Raw genomic sequence first — 24009 nt, forward strand, 5'->3', positions numbered from 1 at the left:
TTTGAACGTCATGAAAACGCTATTGTGGAGTTTTTCTTTTGCTATTTGAGCAAATGGGAATGCAAAAAATATATATTTGTGGTACTCTCCCATTCTCAAAGTTAACCCAACTAAGACGGATCCGCTGCTGAGAAACCGGAAAAAAAGGAAAAGGTCCACCAGCAATGCCACAAAATAGTCACGTGACCCAAGGGCGCACGTAATGCGGAAGTAAAACAGAGTGGACGCTCACAAATCATAAGAAGAGAAGATCAGGGTTGCGTTTCCCAAAAGCATCGTAAGCTTAAGTACATCGTACACCCATTGAAACCAATGGAGCTACGATCAACTTAGGCTTACAATGCTTTTGGGAAACGTAGCCCAGATCATTTTAACAAGATTATGGATGAGTCGTACAAAACTTAATTATACACCTCATAGCATATAGGATAATGTGAATTGTGTCAAGAAACAGTTGATTACACACTGTTGTCCCAGCTCTGATGAACAGAAAAGGAATGAGCTCCAAAGAGACCCACAGACTGTAGTATGCAAACAATTTACTGTATGAAATGTGTCAAATTCAAAACAAGAACCAAGAAGTGATTAAAGACTGCATTAAAAATCGTTAAAAATAGGAAATTATCTCAACCGGTTATACCTAAACTGAAACCACTTCACACTCCAGCACAGGAGGTGGCGCTATGCATCGAAGTGTTGGTTGACAACCCGCCAACAAACCCATAGAAGAAGAAGAAGACGGAAAAACAAGAGTGGCTGCGCTGACTTACAGAAACATCTATGTTCGTGCAGCATTAACTTGTTTACAGCAGCCTGGCGAGGCAGTTTGCTAATCAAGCAAGGAAGCAGGTCAGAGGTTAGGGTGTTTTCAGTGTTTGTTGTGCTGGGAGCTCAGCTGCTGTTGTTCAGAGGCTGAGGACAGTGTGCTGCGGTAATGTGCGCTTTAACTGCGGTGACAGGCCCAGTGTTCACTGATGCTCCTGCGGATCACATGAGTTCATACACACACGCTGGACTGTTCATCGGGCTTCACACCCGTCATGCATTATCACTCCGGGATTACCTGCATGTTTAGTGCGATTTCATGTATATAATGATTGCAGTGCCATTACTGAGTGACACAGAAGAGTGAAACTGCGCTGGGTGTCACCGGGTCACTGGTTTTGAATGAAACGCTGCATGTGCGAACATGACTGACATTCAACTTCATACTTCGAGAATCAAGTAATTTTCTGCTGATTGTGTTTTGGGCAAGAAAATATGAGCTTAGAAAGCCAACAGGACACATTTTTTCTGGATTTTCTGAAGAGTTAAACTGCAAAAGCCGCCAATATGAGGATCTTCAGGACATTGATGAACGTTGCATCCATGGCCAAACAAATCGACTTTTATTCCAGATTCTCACCTTCTCCTCTCTCTATGAAACAGTTCATAGATTTTGGTAAGTCTGAGATCAAATCAATACAGTTCAGTATGAGAATAGAACAAAACAGAAATTAATAAACGAACAGTCCCTTGCAAAAAAAAGTGCCATGGAGGTGAGAAAGAGATGAGAAAGCCATGCTACTGATATCCATGTAACACGGTATTTTTGTAATTGGTATAGAATACAATAAAAGAGAAGTAGAAAAAAATCGAATCAAAAGTTAGAATAGAGAAGGATGTTATGAAAAAGTATGTTGGATTTTCCATAATATAAAAAAAAAAAATCAAATTTTCATTTAGTTTAAGGTTTAAATAACCTAATAAACTAAAATTAAATAAACAACTTAAAAAAACAAAAAACACCAAATTACTAAAACCTACTAAATAAAATTAAAGTAGAACATATAAAAATAAAATCTAATTAAAGATGTAAACAAACAATTGTATCAGTGTAAACTAGAATATCAGTGTAATGCTGGATAGAATCGATGCATGCACCAAAACTCGATGATGATGTTATTGTTTTTAATGTTATGATGTCTCTCTGTACATTTGTCTCTGCAGGTTCAGAGAACGCATGTGCGAAAACGTCATTCACGTTTCTAAGACAGGAACTGCCTGTCAGGCTGGCAAATATTATGAAGGAGATAGATTTATTGCCTGATAATCTTCTGAGAACTCCTTCAGTGCGTCTGGTGCAGAGCTGGTCGGTGTGAATGCATACACGCAGTCTTATTATTCTGATATGTGTGCATATGTAAGCTACATTCTGTGTTTGTGTTGCATCTCTGCAGGTATATGCACAGCTTCCAGGATATACTGGAGTTCAAGGACAGGGATATTGATGATGAAATGCTCATACAAGAGTAAGAGATTCATCAAATACCTTCTAGTAGAGGTCTTGTTGGGTCCTAAGAATGGACCCTTTCAAATGACTAGGGCTCTCAGAAACCGAAGTCTTCATAGTTGGGTAAACATCTTTGGTGGTGAACTCTACTACAACAAATAACTTTTGTGTCTACATTTGCCCCAAGAGCATTTCTGTAATTTAATGCCATGGTATTATAACACCTATCTATCTATTTATCTATCTATCAAGATGGAGATAGATAGATAGAGATATTAGTAGGGATATGCCGTTATCAAATTTTCATGTTGCGATTAATTGATAATGCTTTTATCACAGTATATGGTATTATCACGATATTGAAATTTAGTTGCAAAAAAGTGTTGTCATAATACAGTATAACAGGTTTAATAACTTTTTTTTTCTTATAACAAAAATAACTGAATATTTAAATATAATAAAGCAATACACAAAAAATGTATAAAGTTAAAAATTTTACACAGATTAAAGTGCAAAAGAATTATAAAGACCAATAGGTATCACTTTACAATAAGATCTCATACCTTAGTTAATAAATTTTTTTTATATATATATATATATATAAAATACTGCCGTTCAAAGGCAAAAGACTGTAACGATTTTGGTCGAAAATGAGTTATTGATATTTTGGGGACATTCAAGACATCCTTTATCACGTGTATAAGTATCTTGAGTCAATTTCGTTGTTTTTCAGAGAAAATAATGGGTCGTCTTAGCCGTACCTTCAAAAAGCCCCAGAGAAACCAAGGCAGAACACCGTATAACACCAGTTACGGCTCTTTCACTTTGTTTGGAACACTCAAAATGAGTTACGGCGTTCTGCCTTTGTTTAGCCTCGGATCAATATGAAGTTATGGGGCCGTCTTGGAGTTAAGGTGTTCTCCCTTTGTTTTACTGACCATTAAATTTGTTTTAATTACAGTGTAACTTGTATAGCCTACTTTCATACAACTGATCTGTCACTGAAGCACTTTATTAGACAAACGAATTAGATAACGATCTACCAAACAGCTCCATATAACAAAGCAGTGTAAAGAGATTACCTTGGCAGCAATACATAATCGTGAATAACCTTTAAAGATTTCATTATTATTATTATTACTATTATTTCCTTTCTATAATGCAGATTATTCACCAGGCTGTTGCTTCTAGATGGACGCATGTGGACTCGAATGCCGTAGCATGTAGTCAATCATAAAATTACTAGTTCGCAATTAAATCCATATCCTACCTTGTAACCCGATAAAATGAATCCATTGTGACGATCGTCGCCGGAGATGTTTAATCCACAAGCATTCTGAGCATTATTCCTGCTTGCTGGCATTCACATCAACCCACAAGTCCTTCTTTTAGGTTAGGCTACTTTCATTCAAGTTCAAGTTCATTCATTCAATTATGCGATGTCTAGCTTTCTTTGACGTTACTGATCTTGAGCCAAAAACTCTTTACCAAACACCAATGACTTGTACATATGGGTACAGTCATTTTAGACACTTCCAAAACTGTTGCAACAGGGATAGAAATACAATTTTTAAATACATGAATTATGTTTCCATCTTTGTTGCCACAGTTTTGGAAGTGCCTTTTTCTGTTCTAAAGAAGGGGTATTTCCCAATACGTTTGTCCATATAGTGTATGTACAAGTCATTGGTGTTTGGTAAAGAGTTTTTGGCTCAAGATCTGCATTTAAAGTCACACCAGAGGTGTTCAGTTTGGATTAGGACTTGGCTTTCTGCAGACCAGTCAAGTTCTTCCACACTGACTAAATCAATCATTTCTTTTGAACCTTGCCTTATACACAGAGGCATTGTCATGTTAGAATAGAAAAGGGTCCTGTCCAAACTGTTGCTTGAAAATTAGAAACGCACAATTCCCTAGAATATCATTATATGCTTAAACATTAAGATTTGTACTCATGGAAATTACTAAAGTAGTCAAACCTGTTCATTAGAAGGGGGTGACCCAATACTTTTGGCAATATAGTGTATAATTTGTCCTATAGTGTGACAGCAAAAATGGGGGGAAAAAAACCTCTAACATTGAAGATAAACCTCTCTCATGCAATTTGTAACTCTTAAGAATGAAGACACATTTTTCTCATGTTATTTGTATGTTAATTTTTTTTCTATGTCACACCATAGGACACAGTCCAATTTTTATTTGTCAACTACCTACCTATATATATATATATATATATATATGCGCGCCATGGTCTGTCTGAATACTCGATTCTGATTGGCTGGCAGGTGTTGATTAAATTCATTTAACTGTACCGGTAGTTCCAGGTCAGTTTAATCACGTTCTATATCAATGCGCTTCCTATAAACATTGGTAACCATAGTAACATACAGTTACAGTTGAATAGTAACAAAGTCTCTATAGTCTTTGATAGTAATACAGATGAAAATAACCGTCATTTTTATCGTTCCGGTCAAATATTGCAGTGCAAATATTAACATCTTTAATATGTGAATGCTGGGAAATGACCATGGCATAAACAGGATAATCAACGGCTAGCTGTGCATTAAACGATTTGAATGCACTTCGCGGAGGCAACCACCCGACGCGCGCCTCCACGTCGTGCATTCAGATCATTTAATGCACAGCTAGCTGTTGATTATCCCATATATATATATATATATATATATATATATATATACACACACACATACACACATACATACATACATACATACACACTCACTGGCCACTTTATTAGGTACACCTTGCTAGTACCGGGTTGGACCCCCTTTTGCCTTCAGAACTGCCTTAATTCTTCGTGGCACAGATTCAACAAGGTGTTGGAAACATTCCTCAGAGATTTTGGTCCATATTGACATGATAGCATCACGCTGTTGCTGCAGATTTGTCAGCGGTGACTGGAGGCCATTTGAGTAAAGTGAACTCATTGTCATGTTCAAGAAACCAGTCTAAGATGATTTGTGCTTTGTTACATGGTGCATTATCCTGCTGGAAGTAGCCATCAGAAGATGGGTACACTGTAGTCATAAAGGGATGGACATGGTCAGCAACAATACTCAGGTAGGCTGTGGCGTTTAAACGATGCTCAGTTGGTACTAAGGGGCCCAAAGTTTGCCAAGAAAATATCCCCCACACCATTACACCACCACCACCAGCCTGAACCGTTGAGACAAGGCAGGATGGATCCATGCTTTCATGTTCTTTACGCCAAATTCTGACCCTACCATCTGAATGGCGCAGCAGAAATCGAGACTCATCAGACCAGGCAACGGTTTTCCAATTTTCTATTGTCCAATTTTGGTGAGCCTGTGCGAATTGTAGCCTCCGTTTCCTGTTCTTAGCTGACAGGAGCGGCACCCGGTGTGGTCTTCTGTTGCTGTAGCCCATCTGCTTCAGGGTTCGACGTGTTGTGCGTTCAGAGATGATATTCTGCATACCTTGGTTGTAACGAGTGGTTATTTGAGTTACTGTTGCCTTTCTATCATCTTTAACCAGTCTACCCATTCTCCTCTGACCTCTGACATAAAGGCATTTTTTTGGACATCGTCCACACAACTGCCGCTCACTGGATATTTTCTCTTTTTCGGACCATTCTCTGTAAACCCTAGAGATGGTTGTGCGTGAAAATCTCAGTAGATCAGCAGTTTTTGAAATACTTAGACCAGCCCTTCTGGCACCAACAACCATTCCACGTTCAAAGTCACTTAAATCCCATTTCTTGCCCATTCTGATGCTCTGTTTGAACTTCAGCAAGTCGTCTTCACCTCATCTAGATGCCTAAATGCATTTATTTGCTGCCATGTGATTGGCTGATTAGCAATTTGTGTTACCAAGCAATTGAACAGGTGTACCTAATAAAGTGGCCGGTGAGTATGTGTGTGTATGTATATTTATATTTATATTATGAAATGTTGGTCAAAAGAAAGTTGTCAAATTTGCCATCATGCTATCACTTTATTAGAAACACTCATGCAGCAGTGTTAACCAGTTTTATGTAATGTAATGTAATGTAATAAAAAAACCCAGCAAAGTATAAATGAAAAAAAAAATTAAATGTATATATATATATATATATATATATATATATATATATATATATATATATATATATATATATATATATATATATATATATATATATATATATATATATAAATATAAAGTTTGCTAGAATTACAATATTAATAACTATGAAAACATGTCGTCATATGTTGCTGCTGCATGCATCTGTATTGTAGGGTTTGGTAATGATTGACAGAGAAGAAGGGGGATACTAATAGTAATAGCATAGAATTATTGATATGTATTTGTTTTGCATAATAAAATATTGCTAAATGCTCAAAATGAGAAATCAAAGGTTGGCATGTTTTAAAATAACTGGTCTATTTGATAAAACTGTATTAATTTAAAATGATCCCAAACCCAAGGCTACTAATATCAGACCCGACCCGTGTCTAAAGCACCCGTCTAAGTTTTGAACCCAAATGCACTTGGGTCTCAATCCAAGTGGACCCATGAAGACCTCTACCTTCCTGTTCTAACAAACACTCACTCACTCACTCACTCATTCACAGTCTTCTGTTGTTTTAGCTTCACAGGTGCTATAATTAAGATCAGAAACCGCCACAATGATGTGGTGCCCACCATGGCTCAAGGAGTGGTGGAATATAAGGAGACCTACGGAACTGACCCCATCACCAGCCAGAACATCCAGTACTTCCTGGACCGGTTCTACATGAGCAGGATCTCGATCAGAATGCTCCTGAACCAGCACAGTGAGACGCACGCACGCACGCGCACACACACACACACACACACACACACACCTAGTGCTCTGTGACGCTTTATAATGGGCTCCATTATGGTCAGCAGAAGTGTACAGTCCGATGAATGGGGCTTCTGAAATGTGTAGATTGAATTAGCAGCACTGACTGACATGTTTACAAGTTTCACAGCCATCAGTGTCCCAGATATCTGAATCTGTCATGTATTTATCAGTCACCCAGTAAACATCGAGTTGTGTTGTTTCACCACCAATGAGAGGCTTACATGTCAATAACATGATGTCTGTGTGTTTCCAGCTCTTTTGTTTGGGGGAAAGATATGTGACAATCCTGCTCATCCCAAACAGATCGGCAGCATTGACCCCAGCTGTCATGTCACTGATGTCGTGAAAGGTGACCGTGATCTATCTATCTCATAAACATGTAGCAATAATTAAGCAATAATCATTATTTTATTAATGAGGTATTGACAATCAAGAAAATGTTCCCTCAAAATTCTCATTATTTTTTTTTAAATACTTTTTTTATTTTCAAATCAGCATAAATTCAGTACTGCAAATGCTACATTGAATAAATACTTAAACGTGAACACAATTGAATATATCATTTATGCAGTAATTTATAACTTTCACTAATAACAGCAAAAAACAACCATTAAGTAAAACATCTAGATGCATTACAGTAATGAGAATTTTATAAAATGTTTGTCAGCATAAATTAAATTCACTATAGCAAATGTTACCGTGATTTAAATGTATGAATACATTTAAAAAAATTTCATTATTTTTTTCTGCATTACAGTAATGAAAATGGGGAAAGGGGTGCTTTGTAGACTTCATTTAAGCCATATTGATTGATTTATTTATAACTTTTGAGTTGAAATATGATCCGAATGCCCTAGCAACCACCCAAAACATGTTAAGAAAGAATGTATCAGTGCCCTGGCAAACAGCCACAACACACTGGAATCACGACAGCAACTTTTGCCTTGACAAGCACCATTTATATTTTCTTCAGAATCTATAAAACATCCATTTTCCTGTTCAATATTTAAACTTTTACCTGTTACTGCATTTCAGATGCTTATGAAAATGCCCGTAACCTTTGCGACCGGTATTATATGAACTCACCTGAGTTAGTACTGGAAGAATTCAACGGTAACTTCCTGCTGCACGCACATTTACTACAAGTCATGTGACTGAATTAATGAGTTGTAAACCATCAGCTTTCCACATGGACTGTCAGAAGTGTGACTGATCTGTCTCATGTGTTTCTTCTGCAGTTAAAGGACCTGATAAACCTGTTGCTGTGGTTTATGTGCCGTCTCATCTGTACCACATGGTGTTTGAGCTCTTTAAGGTACTGTACTCCAGTTCTCACTGCTGAAATATTGAAGTATGCACTCATCTGGAGAGAATATTTGCCCAAAGTTCTAAGTAGAGTGTTAATATTGAGTTTTAGATCACACATGATGTTGTGTCACATGACGTACAGTGAATGGCTTTGCTCTTTTAGGTGAGCAGCAGTGTGCTGAGCTATAAATATGTTGTGTGACTCCTGCAGAATGCCATGCGTGCTACCATGGAACTTTATGAAGATGCCATGGAATATCCTCCGGTGCATGTGCAGATCGTCCTCGGCCACGAGGACCTGTCTGTGAAGGTACAGAGTCAGACAGACCGGCTGTGGTCAAATCTGTGGTAACTCCTAAACTTAACAAAACAGCCAGCTGGATTCTTGTTAATTATACTGCATACTATAAATCACAGAGTCCCTAAAATTACCATTCAAAAGTTTGGTTTCTTTCTTTTTCTTTCTTGCTTTCTTTCTGCATGGATGCATTAAATTGATCAAACATGACAGTAAAGACATTTATAATGTTACAAAAATATTTCTATTTCAAATAAATGCTGCTCGTCTGAACTTTCTATTCCCAGAATCCTGAAAAAAAAGTTATCACGTTTCCACAGAAATTGTTTTCAATATTGATGATAATCGGAAATGTTTTTTGAGCATCAAATCAGCATATTAGAATGATTTCTGGAGTATCATGTGACACTGAAGACTGTAGTTATGATGCTGAAAATTCAGCTTTAACATCACAGGAATAAATTATATTTTAAAATATATTAAACTTTTTTTTTTTATTGAATTTTTAATCAAATAAATGCAGCCAACCCCAAACATTTGAAAGCTGGTGTAAATCTCCACTTAATGTAATGGTAGAATCTTTGATAGATAATAGGCCATTAAACAATAAAACCTGGTTTAATGTGAATCGGGTTGTTCTGTCATAGGTCAGTGATCGTGGAGGCGGAGTCCCGCTGAGGAAGATTGACAGGTTGTTTACATACACATACTCCACTGCACCTCGTCCTCAGATGGACACATCTCGAGCCACTCCTCTGGTCAGTATGGGACATCTCTGAAATCTGAACATTCTCTCAGTACAGTCCGCATCTCAGGGTCCCACTTTCTTTCGGTTTCATTTTTGAATGCTCAGAAACTGAAGGGTTGTAGTAGCTGTGGCTTAGTGATTGGCTTACATGCTCAGACAAATGATGTAGCAAGTTGGAACCTGCATTTCTTGATCTCATTTCCCTGTTTTGTCTACATTATTTCTGTTTCAACTTTCCATTTTTTACTGATAGACAAATACATTGTTTTGAATGACCTGTCTTAAATGACCTGTTAAAGCACCCACACTATATCTTTGCTGTGTTGATGGCATGTGTTGTCTTGTGGTCTCAGGCTGGTTTTGGTTATGGACTGCCCATCTCCAGACTTTACGCCAGATATTTCCAAGGTGACCTGAAGCTCTACTCCATGGAGGGATTTGGCACAGACGCTGTCATTTATTTCAGAGTGAGTACCTCTGTCTGTAACCTTATATAATACCCTCTGATTTTCATCCTCCCAAATCTATGTATTTTTTATTAGAATTATTTACATAAAAAGTTAATTCTATTTTAGGACATTTTATCAGATTTTTTGCATTGACATTTTTTTATGATATTGCTTTAACAGCAATGCAAAAAATGTCAGTGTCATTACAGTAATGTGGAAAAATATGATGAAAAACTACAAAGCCAACATTTGAATTGTATCTCTGCAAAAAACCTTAATGGTCCTAAAACAGACTCAGAACCAGCTTAATGCTTTTCAGAAAAATATGAGGCAGCACAACTGTTTTCAACATGGATAATAATAAGAAATGTTTCTTGAGCAGTAAATCAGCATAATTTCTGAAGGATAATGTGACACTGAAGACTGGAGTAATGATACTGAAAATTCAGCTTTGATCAGAGCAATAAATTACATTTTAACATGTATTCCAAAAGAAAACATTATTGTTATTATAAATTATAATTTTTTTTAAATCTTACCAACCCCAAACTTTTGAACAATTTTGTGTATAATAATAATAGCCTAACTATTATAATATTAATAATTATTGAAATAATTACTGTTTTAGTTATTTACTGAAATAATGCTTTATATTTTTTCTTATTTCTGGATTCCATTTATAATAATGTATTTTAATCCCTTAAGGCTTTGTCCACTGAGTCCATCGAGAGGCTTCCCGTTTACAACAAATCTGCTTGGAAGCATTATAAAACCATCCATGAAGCGGATGACTGGTGTGTCCCCAGCAAAGAACCCAAGGACATGTCCACCTTCCGCAGCTTCTAGTCTGACCTCAACGCTTGTGTTGTGGATGCGCTTGCCCAGACTCCCTCTCGCACCTTTCACCAGTGCATGTGTTTCTACAGACTCAATAAAGCATCTTACCTTCATCTATCCACCCAGTGTAGATCAGGATAGAGGACAGAAGAGTAACAAAAGAGACTGGGGATACATAAAAGAGCATGCTGAAACACTACGTTTCTAGTATGTTCTAATGAAAACGTTTTGCACTGTACCATGTGGTACCAGTATTGTAAGTTAGTGCCATCACATCCCAAATAGACAATTAGGCTTTTGTAATTCTGGTGTATTTAGTGTGTATTATTTCTGAGTGTGATCTAGTACCAGTATGAGTTTCATGACAATCTTACATTTGAATGTGTAAGTCAGTATTTATTTTTTTTGTCATGAGACTGAAGTGTTGATTATTTTTGCTTTAAACTTACACATTGTGATTTGGAAGTCAAGCTTGTGTCACGCAGTTGTGGGCTATAATATATACCAGCATAACTGGGACTTCACATTCCTTGTACAGTCCCATGTATTACATATTGTTTGCATAGCTTTAAAAAAAAAAGAAAAAAGAAAGAAAGTGTGAGAATGAAGTGTGAAGGGTTTGAAAGTGTTAAATGCTTCACACCACTAGAAAATTTTCAGCTTCAACTAACTCATTAACATTGCAGGCACTTCAAGGACAAAAAAAGAGGAACAAACGCCTAATTGTCTTATTTTGACCAGTTTTAAACAGTAGTTTCAGTCTCATCCCGTTTCAATAAAGCGCTGAGTACAATAGCAGTGAGACCGACTGTAACTGCAAACTCATGACAAACGTATTATACACTTTTAAACACAGTTGTAGGATATGTTTTACAGTGTGATGAATGATTCACTGTTTTGAAGGCCTCCAATCGACACACGCTGGTGACGCCTGCTGGTCAGAACATGAAAATGCAACAAAAACAGCTTTTGCAAACCCATTGTTTTGTGCAAATGTTTTATTGAAAGTGTAATCTACCCCTTACAAAAAATTACTGCAGTTTTTTTTTTTTAAAGTAATACTGCAGTTTTTGTTACATGTAGAAAAATGCAGTTTTTTGGACATGAAAAAACTGCATTATTGCCATTTTACTGCAATACATCTGAAGTACTATTGAAATACAACTGCAATAGAACCGCAGTATTACTGGAATACAGCTGAAGTATTACTACAGTTATACTGCAATAAATCTGCAGTAGTACTGCAATAATACAACTGAAGTACAATTCAGTACTACCAAAGTGCAATACTAATAAAATGCTGTACAGTAACACTGAAATGCAACCAGAATATTCAGAATAACAAGTTTTATTTTACACAACTGCAATATAATAAATTAAGGTACAAAACAACAGTGAATGTCTCAAACAGCAATGCAACAATAAATGATTTTACTTTTCTTTAAACTTAAAATAACAGGCTGAGAGTTACACTAAATGTACTTAGTGTTTATTTACAAATCACACAATCACACATTTCTTCCCGCATTATTCAGACAGGTTTGATTTTTTGAAGAGCTTATCCTCATCGTTCTGCTTGGTTCTTATGACTGCCTTCATCTCAGATGTGGAAACACTATTTTGGATGTAGTCTGGAAAAACAAACAAACAAACAAAAACTATCAGAAATTCTCAAGTTTCAGTTACACTTTTCACCACAGGCATATTTAGTATGCTTAAAATATATCTTGAATTGTGATGTCACCAAGTGTTTGTGTAAAGTATTCATTCTACTCCCATTTCTTATGGCATATTGGTCTGCATTAACAATGTCTTTAAACACTGCAGGTAACAGAAGTTAAAAGGTTGGTTCACCCAAAAATGAAAATTCTGTCATCAATAACTCACCCTCATGACGTTCCAAACCCGCAAGTCTTTCGTTCATCTTCAGAACACAACTGAAGATCTTTTTATAATGAAATCTCAGAGCTTTCTGTTCCTCCACTGATAGTCCATGCAACTACCCCTTGAACAATAACATGCATTTCTGGGAAAAAGCATAGACACAATCATGTTTAAATACTCAAATTATTTGCCCTATTTATCATTTTGGTTTTTCATTGAAAATTCTAACCTTAAATAAATTAAATACTACTAAAAAAATAATAATAATAGAAAAAAAAACAATTTACAAATATACAAGTATATCATTTAAATATATAATTAGAATATATGTGTTCCACAGTTATTGTGCCCCCTTCATTTAATACTTTGTGTAGCCTATAACTCTCTTCACACATAAGGGCTAATCCATGGCTAGGTGTGCATTACATGATTTTAATGCATGAGGTGGAGGCAAAGAACCACCCGACATGAAACGTGTTGCCTCCATTGAAGTCGATTAAAATTGTGTAATACACACCTGTTACAGCTAGTTAAGTTAAAGCTGCCTTTAAAGAGATAGCTAACCCAAAAATGAAAATTCTGTCATTAATTAGTCACCCTTGTGTGGTTTCACACTCGTAAGACCTTCATTCCTCTTTGGAACACAAACAAAGATATTTATAAAGAAATCAGAGAGCTTTCTGACCCTGCATAGACAGCAATGCAACTTACACATTCAAGTTCCAGAATGGTAGGAAAGACATCGTTAAAGTAATTCATCAACTCTAGTTGTTTTAATTCAATTTTATGAAGCGACACGAGTGTTTGCGTCCAAAAAAAAAAAAAAACTACTTGCCTACTAAATACCACTTATTTACAAAAATATTGATCTGTAATGTGCATTCACAAGAGCATCACAACAGATGAGTGTTGTGTTCATGCGACAGAAGACAAAATTGAGGTTAAACCACTGGAGTCACATGGATTACTTTCACAATGTCTTTCCTATTGTTCTGGAACTTAAATGTGTAAGTTGCGTTGCTGCCTATAGAGGGGTCAGAAAGTTCTCGGATTTCATCAAAAATATCTTAATTTGTGTTTTGAAGATGAACAAAGGTATTACGGGTTTAGAACGACATGAGGGTGAGTAATTAATGACAGAATTTTCATTTTTGGGTGAACTAACCCTTTAATGTTTGTGGAGTACAATTTGACTGGAAGGGTAAAACTAAGTATATTTTCATGAGTTCGTTTGGTTACAGGTCATTAGATCTAGCGTTCTGACTGTATGTGTGTGCTACAGTACAAGCAGCGCATTGATTTAAAATAGCAAAGGAACTGATTGTAATTATCTGCATTCATTGTTTTAATGCACACCTTCCAGTCAATCAGAGAGAATCAAAGAGTCCACAAAAAAAATGTTGAGAGCTTATGTTAAACATTGAGAATAACTGCTGTTATAACTAGATTTCATTACCTTTCCATTCCCTCAGCTCTCTCTCTGTTTTCATACTGAAATGGCACTAATATTGTAAATCTTCTTTTAGCTCTTTGATTTCATTTAACTCCTCAATCTCTTCATGTCTGAAGATTTCTTACATGGCTGACGACGACAGAGGACTTATACACTTGATTTCTCCAGCACTCCCACTGGTCTTAGTTTCTGAAATACAATAGCAGTTATTATGTATTATAAACTATAAAGATAATAGTTAATAAAAGATCAATTAAATAAAGTAGATTACTGCTCACCATTATTTGAGTGCTTGTTTCACCACAGCCATCATCCTCTGTTGAATTATATTTTTGGTCGTCTTTTTTTAGTTGTTACCAGCGCATTTTCCTGAAAATAGCAATCACACACTGATAAAATGTCCATTTCCACACATTAATGTCACACTACTGCACATAAATGCTGGTGTACAGTGCTGTGAAAAAATCTGATTTATTCTATTTTTGTGTATATCCAGCACTAAATATTGTCAGATATTCCTAAGAAAATTAACATAAAACAAAGGCAAATACAGTTATCATTAATAAACTGTAGTTTGTGTTTATTCAGGTTGCCTGTTTCATGCACTTTTTTTTGAAGATTTGAACCAATTTAAGTCAAGTCACCATTATTTATATAGCGCTTTATACAATACAGATTGTTTCAAAGCTGCTTTACAGTGATCGAAAGAAAAATAATGATGCAAACAGAATTCACGTCTGCTGTGAAGCAGCTCTAAACAATAAAACGTGTCATTGTTCAGTTGAAATCAGTGTTGACTCAGTTAATTTCGATTAACTGTATAAAAATCATCAAATATAAAATAATTTCAGTGCATCTAGATAGCAGTGGTGTCATCATCAAGCTCAGTTCAGTCCTCATCCAATAGTGCCAGTGGAGTCAGATCAATAATATTGCTGAATATTATTAGTCCCCAAATAAGCACGCCAAAAGTCAACAGCGGCAAGGAACCCAAACTCTGTCAGGTGACAGAATGGAGAAAAAAAACATTGGGAGAAAGTATGTTTAGTTTATGGATCAGTTCTCCTCTGGGCAACAAATGAACATGGTGAGATTATGATTCAGGCTGCATCACAATTTAGTGTGAAATATACAGGACTGTAGGCCTACAAGTAGCTGGAGTTATTAATCACATTTAAACACTATCTAAAATCAGGTTTACATTTGTGGCTAACTAGAATGTGAGTGACCTTTAAAGCATTTCCAGAAATCAAGTCTCACCAACATCTGTTGAGTGCCTTCTCACCTTCTCTCTTCTCCTCTTTCCCTCTTTCCTAATGCTTCCTCTGTTGCAAAGAGGGGTACACTGTATACCTTTCAGTGATTTTTTCCTCATATCAATTAGGGGTTGATGCTCTCCTAGAAACAAACAAATACACTGTATTCAGTACAATTTTGTTTATTTCATTATTGTAAATGATGTACTGAACTGAGCTGGACAATGACATGACTGATTTCTACAGATCTGCTTATAACAAATTGCTGAGCCATAGCAGAGTTAAATGCATCTATACACAGGGTTGTCACTGGTTGGATTGGGATGTTGGTGTTTATTATAGTAAAAGTGTAGTAAAAACAGCACTAAACCAGTTGTTTTGTCTTTCAATCATAAGCTCCTCGCGCACAGACCCGCGAGCGCTACAGATCAGCACTGAAGCGGCGTTCCTCTCGTTTTCTTCTCATCTCAGCGGGTTGAATAAGATATCCGTCAAGTCTTTTTACATCTCTCTAAAATTATAACTAAAGATATATGAGGACATTAGACATTATACTCACCGCTAAACTGGATGAGTCGACTAGTCTCCAACTCGCCTGATGAACTTCTCTTCCGGAAAGCGTTTCTTCTCTTTTGTCGCACTTGTGAAAGGTCTCGGGGTGTAATGTTGTTATGTCTTTGTGCTTTAATTGTGATAGTTCACATATGAACGATGGTGTCAAACCAAAACGTGTTTTATACTTTTATATCCATCCTGCAGTAGACACTACGGAAAAGACGCTGATTTACTGTTACAAGTAATCAAACAGATGCTCGCGAGACTCGTTGTCAGGACAACGACCTTTGGCGCGAAGGAAGATCACACGTGCGTATATAATCTATGTGGGTGAAATATTCCATGGGCAAATATTTTTGTACGAATATTTTATAGGAAGTCTACGTTACAAAAAATACAAATAAAAGAGTACACATGGATATGTATATTTGCTATGTAACAAAGAAACGTGTACAATTTCATGTTAAGTTTAATAAAATGTTGATCACAAAAAAAAAAAAAAACACTTGCCAAGTCTATAACCACAGCACTTGCATAGCAGTACAGGGCCTATACAAGACGACTTTATTGGCAATGAAAAGAACCTCATTGCCATTAAAGTGAAATTACTGAACCTAATCATAGGAGCTTTATTTTAAAAAAATTCTCATAAAAAAAATGAATACAATTAAATAAATTTAATCAGACAGACTTAGAAGTTTTTGCATGTGAAATCTTCACCTGCATTTCAGCGTATCACTGAACTGCAGTTATATTGTATCTGTACTTCATTATACAGCAAATCTACAGTTGCACTTCATTGCACTTCAGTTTTACTGCTCTTGAACTTTAATGAACTGCAGTTATATACTTCATTATACTGCAATTGTCCAGTTGTACTTCAATGTACTGCAGTTAATTTTTGTAAGGGACTAAATGCAATTTACAAAATCAAATACCATTAAATATTAAGTTCCTACGGAGCCCTGAAGGGACCTGGCATGGTGGTAGAAAAAAAAAATTTTCTTTTGTGTTCTCTCGCAAAACCATTTGAGTTTGGACAAACTCTTCCTGTTTACTTTACAGCTTGCAGTGGTTACAGCTCATATGTTCACAATGTAGCGGTTCATAGTGTTTTATTTTGAACTTGGACTCAAATAAATTAAAACATCAGTGCTACAGCTCAAAGCACGGTTTTGGGACATACAAAAACTTAATGTGGCTTAATGTTTTAAAACACTGACATTGGAGGACCAAATTCGATCTTAATAAAAGCTGAAAAAATGTATTAGGCTAATATTAATAAATAACCTTATTAATAATATTACTAAACAGAATAGCCCAGAATATGAACGCCCATACGCATAAATCACAGGTTTGAACTGAGCAAATCTTCACGAGGCAGTGCTTCGAAAACATTTGATCTGAATCTAGGTAATTGATTCATTTTGATTTAATAGGTAAGTTAGCAGTGACTGAACAATCATTATCCATTTTTACTTTTTGAACATGGTTCTAGTGTGAAGGGAGCCGCATTTTGGATTCAACACACACAGTCTTTTTCTTTTATAAGAGGTGAAAGCATTTATTTTGCAGTTTATGCACTTTGTACCAGATTGAAAGATTGATTTTTGTCTGTTCAAAATCATCTATTTTACAAGGTAGAAAAATATAACCACAGGACACAGAATCACGATGACATGAGCACTCTTTTAAAACGACGCTTACAATCAGATGATTATCCAGTACTTCAATTCATTACAGCTTCTGTTAGTCAAATACAATTTGGGCCATGGCCACTAATAAAAGTTAACTATGCTACATTGTGTAACAATTATGTATTTTTGACCAATATCCATAATATAAAAGCAGTAACCTTCCAAATAAAAACAACCAACAAGATGAGATGTACAAACACCTTTCACTTTGAGTTTCACTCTCTGCTTTTCAGAATTAGCAAAATGGTTTAACCAACAAGCTATTCTACTTAGTAGAAAATGTGTACAAAAGTTAATGTCTCTTCCTTAAGCTATGCTAATAAAAGCTATGCTAATAGTTGTGTATAAAATATTTCATTTGTACATTTATAAACCACGTTCCCCTTTTGTTTCAGTAAAAATATAGTGCTCAATATTACTTGACTGTACAAGGATCCAGCAAAATGACCCGTTTTACACCACAGGCCAGAAGTACTCCTAAAATACAATAAGAAATCTTTTTTGAAAGCACTATTCGTGCCACAATATTAGTGGCAAAGTTGTGAAAATAGGCATCTGAATATTTATATATCCCTTAGCATGTTTTTTTTTTTTTAGCCCCTACAGTGGTATCATAAAATACAATTAAAACTAATAAAAGTTTTGGTCTGCTATAAATTGGACAGCCGTATTCATTTTCTTACAAGCTAGTCTAATAACTCACTTAGAACACTGAAAAAATAATTTTCTTAATCAGTATTTTGTCTTTTTTTACAGTAAAATAATCTAAATGTTCTTAGGATATATTAATATAGATTTATTTGCTTTCAGAGGATAAATTAAATGCAATTTCTTCTGGAAATTTAAGCTTTTAGAAAAAACAACAAAAATATTAATTTAACAAAATTTTGTATATTCTCTGAAAATGAATGTGTAACTTTTTTATTTTCTTATGCAAATACATTTATCTTGTTTTAGGGCTGCTGAGATATTTTACTTAAAAAAAAAAAAAAAGACAAAATACTGATTTAATTTTTTTTTCCTTTTTACAGTGAAGGCAACATGCCCACAGATGGGTTCAATCTGTAAACACCTTTCTTAGTAAAATCACTACCTGTAGATGAACAGTATATTTCTGCTCATATTTGTGCTGCACAGACTGAAGTGAACAGAGTAAAATATGATTTCGTAAGCAGCTTCATTAGTGTTTCAGCTAGACCGTCTGGACTGTTATTAATGAGTTACTGACCATATTCATTCATAGCAACTCCTCTAGAATGGCTCATATGTGTTGTAACGGTCTACCAATGGATTGTGTCAAGAATTAAGATGAATAAAAGGTGATGCGCTGAACATCATCAGCACACAGAGTCTGTGCTGGCAGGCAGCCGTCCGCTGCGTCTGGCCTCTTTCTCACGCTTTTCCCGCTGTTTCTCCATCTTCTCTTGTGCTTTCTTCATCTCCTTCAGTTTCTTCTTGATGGTGGCTCGGTCATTCTGACTGGAAACACCCAGAGCCTGTGGAGAGCATTGCAAACCATCCTTAAACACAAGTGTGTCAGCAGATGACAAAATACAATGAAGCAACATCTTGCAGTGATCTTAATGCACTTTTTACATTTCGAGTATTGTAAAGTGCATTTTCTGAAAGATTGTGCTTGCAGTTTAGTTTCCCGACCCTTGTTTTTGTGTGAAATGGGAGTGATGGCCAAATCATTAATAAATTGTTCTCTTAATAACCAGGATTAATTTGACATATAATCATTTATAAGTTATATATAATTGTTAACAAGGGCTGGAAACTTTAAAATTAAGGTGCGACCACCGGACAGTGAAATGATCATTGGGTCAGTAAAGTAAAAAAAACAAAAAAAACAACACCACACTGCATGATTTTACAATAGGAAGAATTGCCGACAACTCTGATCCGCAAACACACGAGAAGTGATAAGTAAATGACGCAAGATCACGCTGATATTGTGGTCTATAAGTCCTCCCCGGACACGCAATAGCCTAATTAACAAAGATGACTTCCTTGTTAACAACATACTTCTGCTTGGAAAATTGTATATACACTAATCTAAGTACTTGAAAGTGTTTTGTGCATTTTATAATGAGTTTATTTCTTATAGCCTGTAAAAGCCCTCAAAGTGATGAAAAAGAAAAATGCAATAAATCTTTTGTACTTTTATAGAATAATATTATTTACAGGAAAAAACCCTAGCCCCCTTTTATGATTAATTTTATTTTATAAGTGAATATCAGGGCTAAAATCGTACAGTGTGAACTTGGCATTAGGTTAGGTAAAGAATCCTGAAACATCACCTGTTTTTTTTTTTCAGGCTCTGCTAACCCAATGAGAATTTCACTGTCCGATGGCCGCACCTTAATTTAGCAATTTCTAGTATTGCATCCCTCTTGTGGGCATTTAATAATTTTAGACTTTTCAGTGCGAGTTAAACCTCTTTTTGGCCCATTTTACATATAAAAATGACCCTGCTTAGTAATTATGCACACCTGAATATAAGGCATTTTTCACTTCCAGCCCTGGTTAACAATCATATATAACTTACATTATATGTCAAATAAATAGCAGCTATTAAGATTGATGTGGTTTTGAATTGCTCAAATGTGCTTGGAAAATATAATAAGAATATCAACCTGCAAAATAATTATGCACGCACACACATATATGTATATATGGTTGTGCCAGTGTTTACTTCAATTCTGAATCTCCAGCACTTTCGTTGTTTATACTGGGTCAAAAAGTTTTCTTAAAATTTGAAAAAAATCTAAATATATCGTTTTTGATAGGTCTACCATTATTTTTTCATTATCCCAAATGAAAATGACATTTTCCGTACTTTTAAAATAACATTTCCATAAAACATGTATCCATAAATGTGTTTTGTTATCAGTGCTGGTTTATATGATTATATGAAAATTATAATAACTGATTATATGAAATTTGAATTACACAATCAGATTCCAGAAATTAAATACTTGTAATTAGATTTATAATGTTTTTAATTTTCATAATCAGACTGCAATTACTTTTTTAAATACATATTTATACAAATGGAAATAAAATTTTCAGAATGTATTAATTCTTCTTAATTCATCTTTATCTTTTAAATTCTCCTTTCCAAAAAATTGAAAATTTGTGTTTACATTTATAGTAACTGCATTTCTATTGTAATTTGGGATATTTTGGGGATAAAAACGATAAAACACTAAAGATGAACAATACATTTTGAAAAGTATTTTTTTTTTAATAAATCCTTTAGATTCTCTTTTTAATCGCACAGCTTTAATCATAGAATCATATCCACCTCTTTAAAAAAAAAAAACAGTAATGTCTAAGCATTCAAAATGAGCCAAAATAAAAATATATTTCTAATTACAATACATGCACATGTATTTAAGGCTACACTAATGCCAGTTTATGTCAGATTAGAAACCGTTCTCTTCCAAATACATCCATGAGAGCACATCCTACTCGCCTTCAGTCTGTCACTGTCCAGGTTGAGGAGCTGCTGTCCATCGATGGCCTGTGTGCTGAACTCAGGTGTGTACTGATCCATGTTCAGACCCATCAGCCAATGACACACCTGCTGGGACGTCCAATCAGAGACAGGACGGTTCTGCCAGTGATACTCCTTCCCTCCAGAACAAGGCTCCTCATCCAGCATCTAATACACACACATATCAGCCAGGTGAATCTCATGGTCCTAGAAACAGGCATCATTTTATTTAATGCACCTACTTTTTGGCTACTGTAGAATATACGAATGAATGTGGGATGATTTCTGTGCACATCAAGCATGCATGTAATCCTCTCGGTCATGCGAAACAAACACTACTGAGATCAGCCACATGAAAACACCATCAGCACACACATGCATGCTTCACACTAAAAATAACTACAACACAGGAACGACATGAGTGAAGAGCGGGTGGCACGAGACAATACTTGACCTTCCAGATGGCCTGTTTATGGCACGAAACGCATGCAAACGAATGGCGGTGAGAGCGTCATGTCTGATCTGCACTCACCTCGCTGGAAGAGAAGGTTAATGTATGAGAGCGGCCTGACAGGTTGGGCTCCACCACCAGCCCAGAAAAATCGGCAGCAGGACTGCTGGGGTTCGAATCATCTAACACTGACAAACTCTGGAACGGGCACAGAGAGCAGGATTTGTTATCCGAACCAAAAGAATGAGCTTCAGAGAAAAGAACTTGTCAGCAAGTGTAACATCATCAACAAATGACTACTGGAAGTGTCAGACCGATACACTGACCAGACTGATTAATCAACAAACATTTGGGTAAAATCTACTGCAAGTAGACATTATCCGTTTTCACATATTTTGAGTTATAAGAAATATTCATTATTTAAAAGTATTGACACTGGATATTGACACAGATTTCATGAATCAGTTTGATTCTGATTCACAAGCTCTTGATTCCATCTGATTTTGATCTTGATTAATTTGGTTATAAACAGCATCAGCTACAGTACATATCAATTTAAAAGAATAGTTCATCCAAAAATGAAAATGGTCATCATTTACTCACCCTCATGTCATTCAAAACATGTATGAGTTTCATTCTTATGTTGAACACAATGTATTTAATGTATTTGGTCTTGGTGGAACAGTTCTGCTATGCTGCTGCTGCTGCTGCTGCAGAGCAAGTCCCGAGACTTGCTACTGCCAATACATCCACAACATGCTGCTGTGAGCATGTAAGAAATGCTACTGCTGCACATATAACATATATGAAATAACCCCCTATAGCATACATGAATCACCTCGTAGCAGATCTTTCAGGTGGAGCTGGGGAAGGTGGAGGGTTTCTGAAGCACGCTGCGAAACTGCTACAACAAGCACTAGTCATATATTTGAATGTTGAGCAGAGAGCTCATTGGCTACTGATACAGGAGAGAACCAATCAGCTGTACCATGTGATGATGATGTCATTAGGTCAGATCCATCTAGAGTTTCATGCCAGAACTCTGTATATATTCTGAAGAACCAAACAGTTGTCAGACCCCACTGACTTCCATAGTAGGGGAGGTCAATAGGGACCATCAACTGTTTGATTACCAGCATTTTTCAAAATATCTTCTTTCATGTTCAACATAGGAAAGAAACTCAATACAGGTTTGAAACAAAATGAGGGTGAGTAAATGATGACAAAAATTTAATTTTTGGGTGAACAATTCCTTTAAGGAATACAATCTCTCAACCAAATAAGTTCTAAAAGCTCTAAAGCTTACAGGAAAATGTGTCAGTTGGTACCTTATTATAATATTAAAGGTTAAAATGAACAAGTCCAAACTATAAAATTCAACTGCTATTTATTTTTAGACATAACAATCAACATTCAAATAAAACAGAGTTGCTGGTTCATCAAAATGAAGATCACTTAAAATAGTGTAATCAAAATTGTCAAGCCAGCCCTATTAATATTGCATTATATTGGGTATTTCTAACTCATATCGGTCGACCACCACCTACCTACAGCTACTTTTTAGCAACAACTACAACATACTGTAACAGCACAAGACAGAGCAACATACTAAACCCAACCCAATCTCACATGAAAACGCAACTATTTTATGAGGTGGAGATTTCGTATGCATTTGTACGTTGTACGATTTTTATTAGGGGTGTAACGGTACATGTATTCATACCAAAAAATTTTGGTACGGGTTTTTCAGATCGGTATGAATGTGTTTGAATGAATGTCTTTTTTTTTTCAAACAATAAATGCCATTATGGCATTATGCCATTATCTTCAATGTGGTGCGACAGATTGCCATATAAATAAATAATAATTAAATTTAAGTTTGGGCTCTGTTGTTAATTGCAACCTTATTGTAATGTAAAAGGACTCCCTAAGCTGAGGTAGATTATTACCCCTAAGAAAATTTTAATTGTATCTGAATTTATTTAAAGAAAGAGCAATTTGTTCATTAAACCACTGTTTAATGTATAAAAAAATAAAAAAATAAAGCAATTTCGTTTAGTTTTTCCACCTGCTGTACCAAAACCATACCGAACCGTGACGTCAAAACCGAGGTACATACTGAACCATCATGTTTGTGTACTGTAACACCCCTAATTTATACTAAAAAAGTAAGCATGAAGGTCCACCCATAAACACAATCATCACTGGGGCGCAAGTAGATCGTACAAAGACATACGAATGAGATAACAGTTATGCAAAATAGTTATGAATTTCCATGAGACTGTGTTGACTAAACCAGATAAGCAGTGTAATGCATCTACTTGTTGATTTGACAATAATAGCCTGTATTTGAAGGCTGAAAAAATAATCACTCGAAGAAAAAGAGTGAGTGTACAAATCAAATCTGATTAAATCAGAAGCAGCATCATGCATCTAGTGCATTGCATTCA

The 24009-nt window shown here is 35.7% G+C and overlaps 2 protein-coding genes and 1 long non-coding RNA gene across 5 annotated transcripts in view; 1 reads left to right on the forward strand and 2 right to left on the reverse strand.

Moving 5' to 3' along the window:
- Positions 1-715: 715 nt before the first annotated feature.
- Positions 716-11791, forward strand: pdk1 (pyruvate dehydrogenase kinase, isozyme 1). The gene is made up of 11 exons (XM_058787643.1): positions 716-1441; positions 1990-2131; positions 2220-2291; positions 6884-7068; positions 7375-7470; positions 8157-8234; positions 8360-8436; positions 8641-8739; positions 9375-9485; positions 9829-9942; positions 10630-11791. Exons 1-11 carry the CDS (start codon positions 1333-1335, stop codon positions 10768-10770), a joined length of 1224 nt encoding a protein of 407 aa, XP_058643626.1. The 5' UTR covers positions 716-1332; the 3' UTR covers positions 10771-11791.
- Positions 11792-11985: 194 nt separating this feature from the next.
- On the reverse strand, positions 11986-16190 carry LOC131547238 (uncharacterized). Of its 3 annotated transcripts, none has more exons than XR_009272878.1 (6): positions 15914-16190; positions 15384-15496; positions 14377-14467; positions 14102-14287; positions 12649-12787; positions 11986-12392 (listed from the first exon to the last, which is right to left on the reverse strand). It is a non-coding gene; the product is annotated as an uncharacterized LOC131547238 (long non-coding RNA). The 3 variants fall into 3 exon arrangements; XR_009272879.1 differs by having other exon boundaries at positions 15359-15496; XR_009272877.1 differs by having other exon boundaries at positions 12249-12392; positions 14377-15496.
- Positions 16191-17427: 1237 nt separating this feature from the next.
- ppp1r9ala (protein phosphatase 1 regulatory subunit 9A-like A) overlaps positions 17428-24009 on the reverse strand; it is a 56177-nt gene continuing 49595 nt past the window's right edge. The window contains 3 exon segments of the mRNA XM_058786982.1: positions 17428-19102; positions 21088-21276; positions 21641-21757. Of these exon segments, the coding sequence (XP_058642965.1) occupies positions 18944-19102; positions 21088-21276; positions 21641-21757 (465 nt within the window). The 3' untranslated portion in view covers positions 17428-18943.

This window comes from Onychostoma macrolepis, chromosome 09 (genome assembly GCF_012432095.1).
Source record: "Onychostoma macrolepis isolate SWU-2019 chromosome 09, ASM1243209v1, whole genome shotgun sequence".
In the NCBI taxonomy this organism is placed as follows: domain Eukaryota; kingdom Metazoa; phylum Chordata; class Actinopteri; order Cypriniformes; family Cyprinidae; genus Onychostoma; species Onychostoma macrolepis.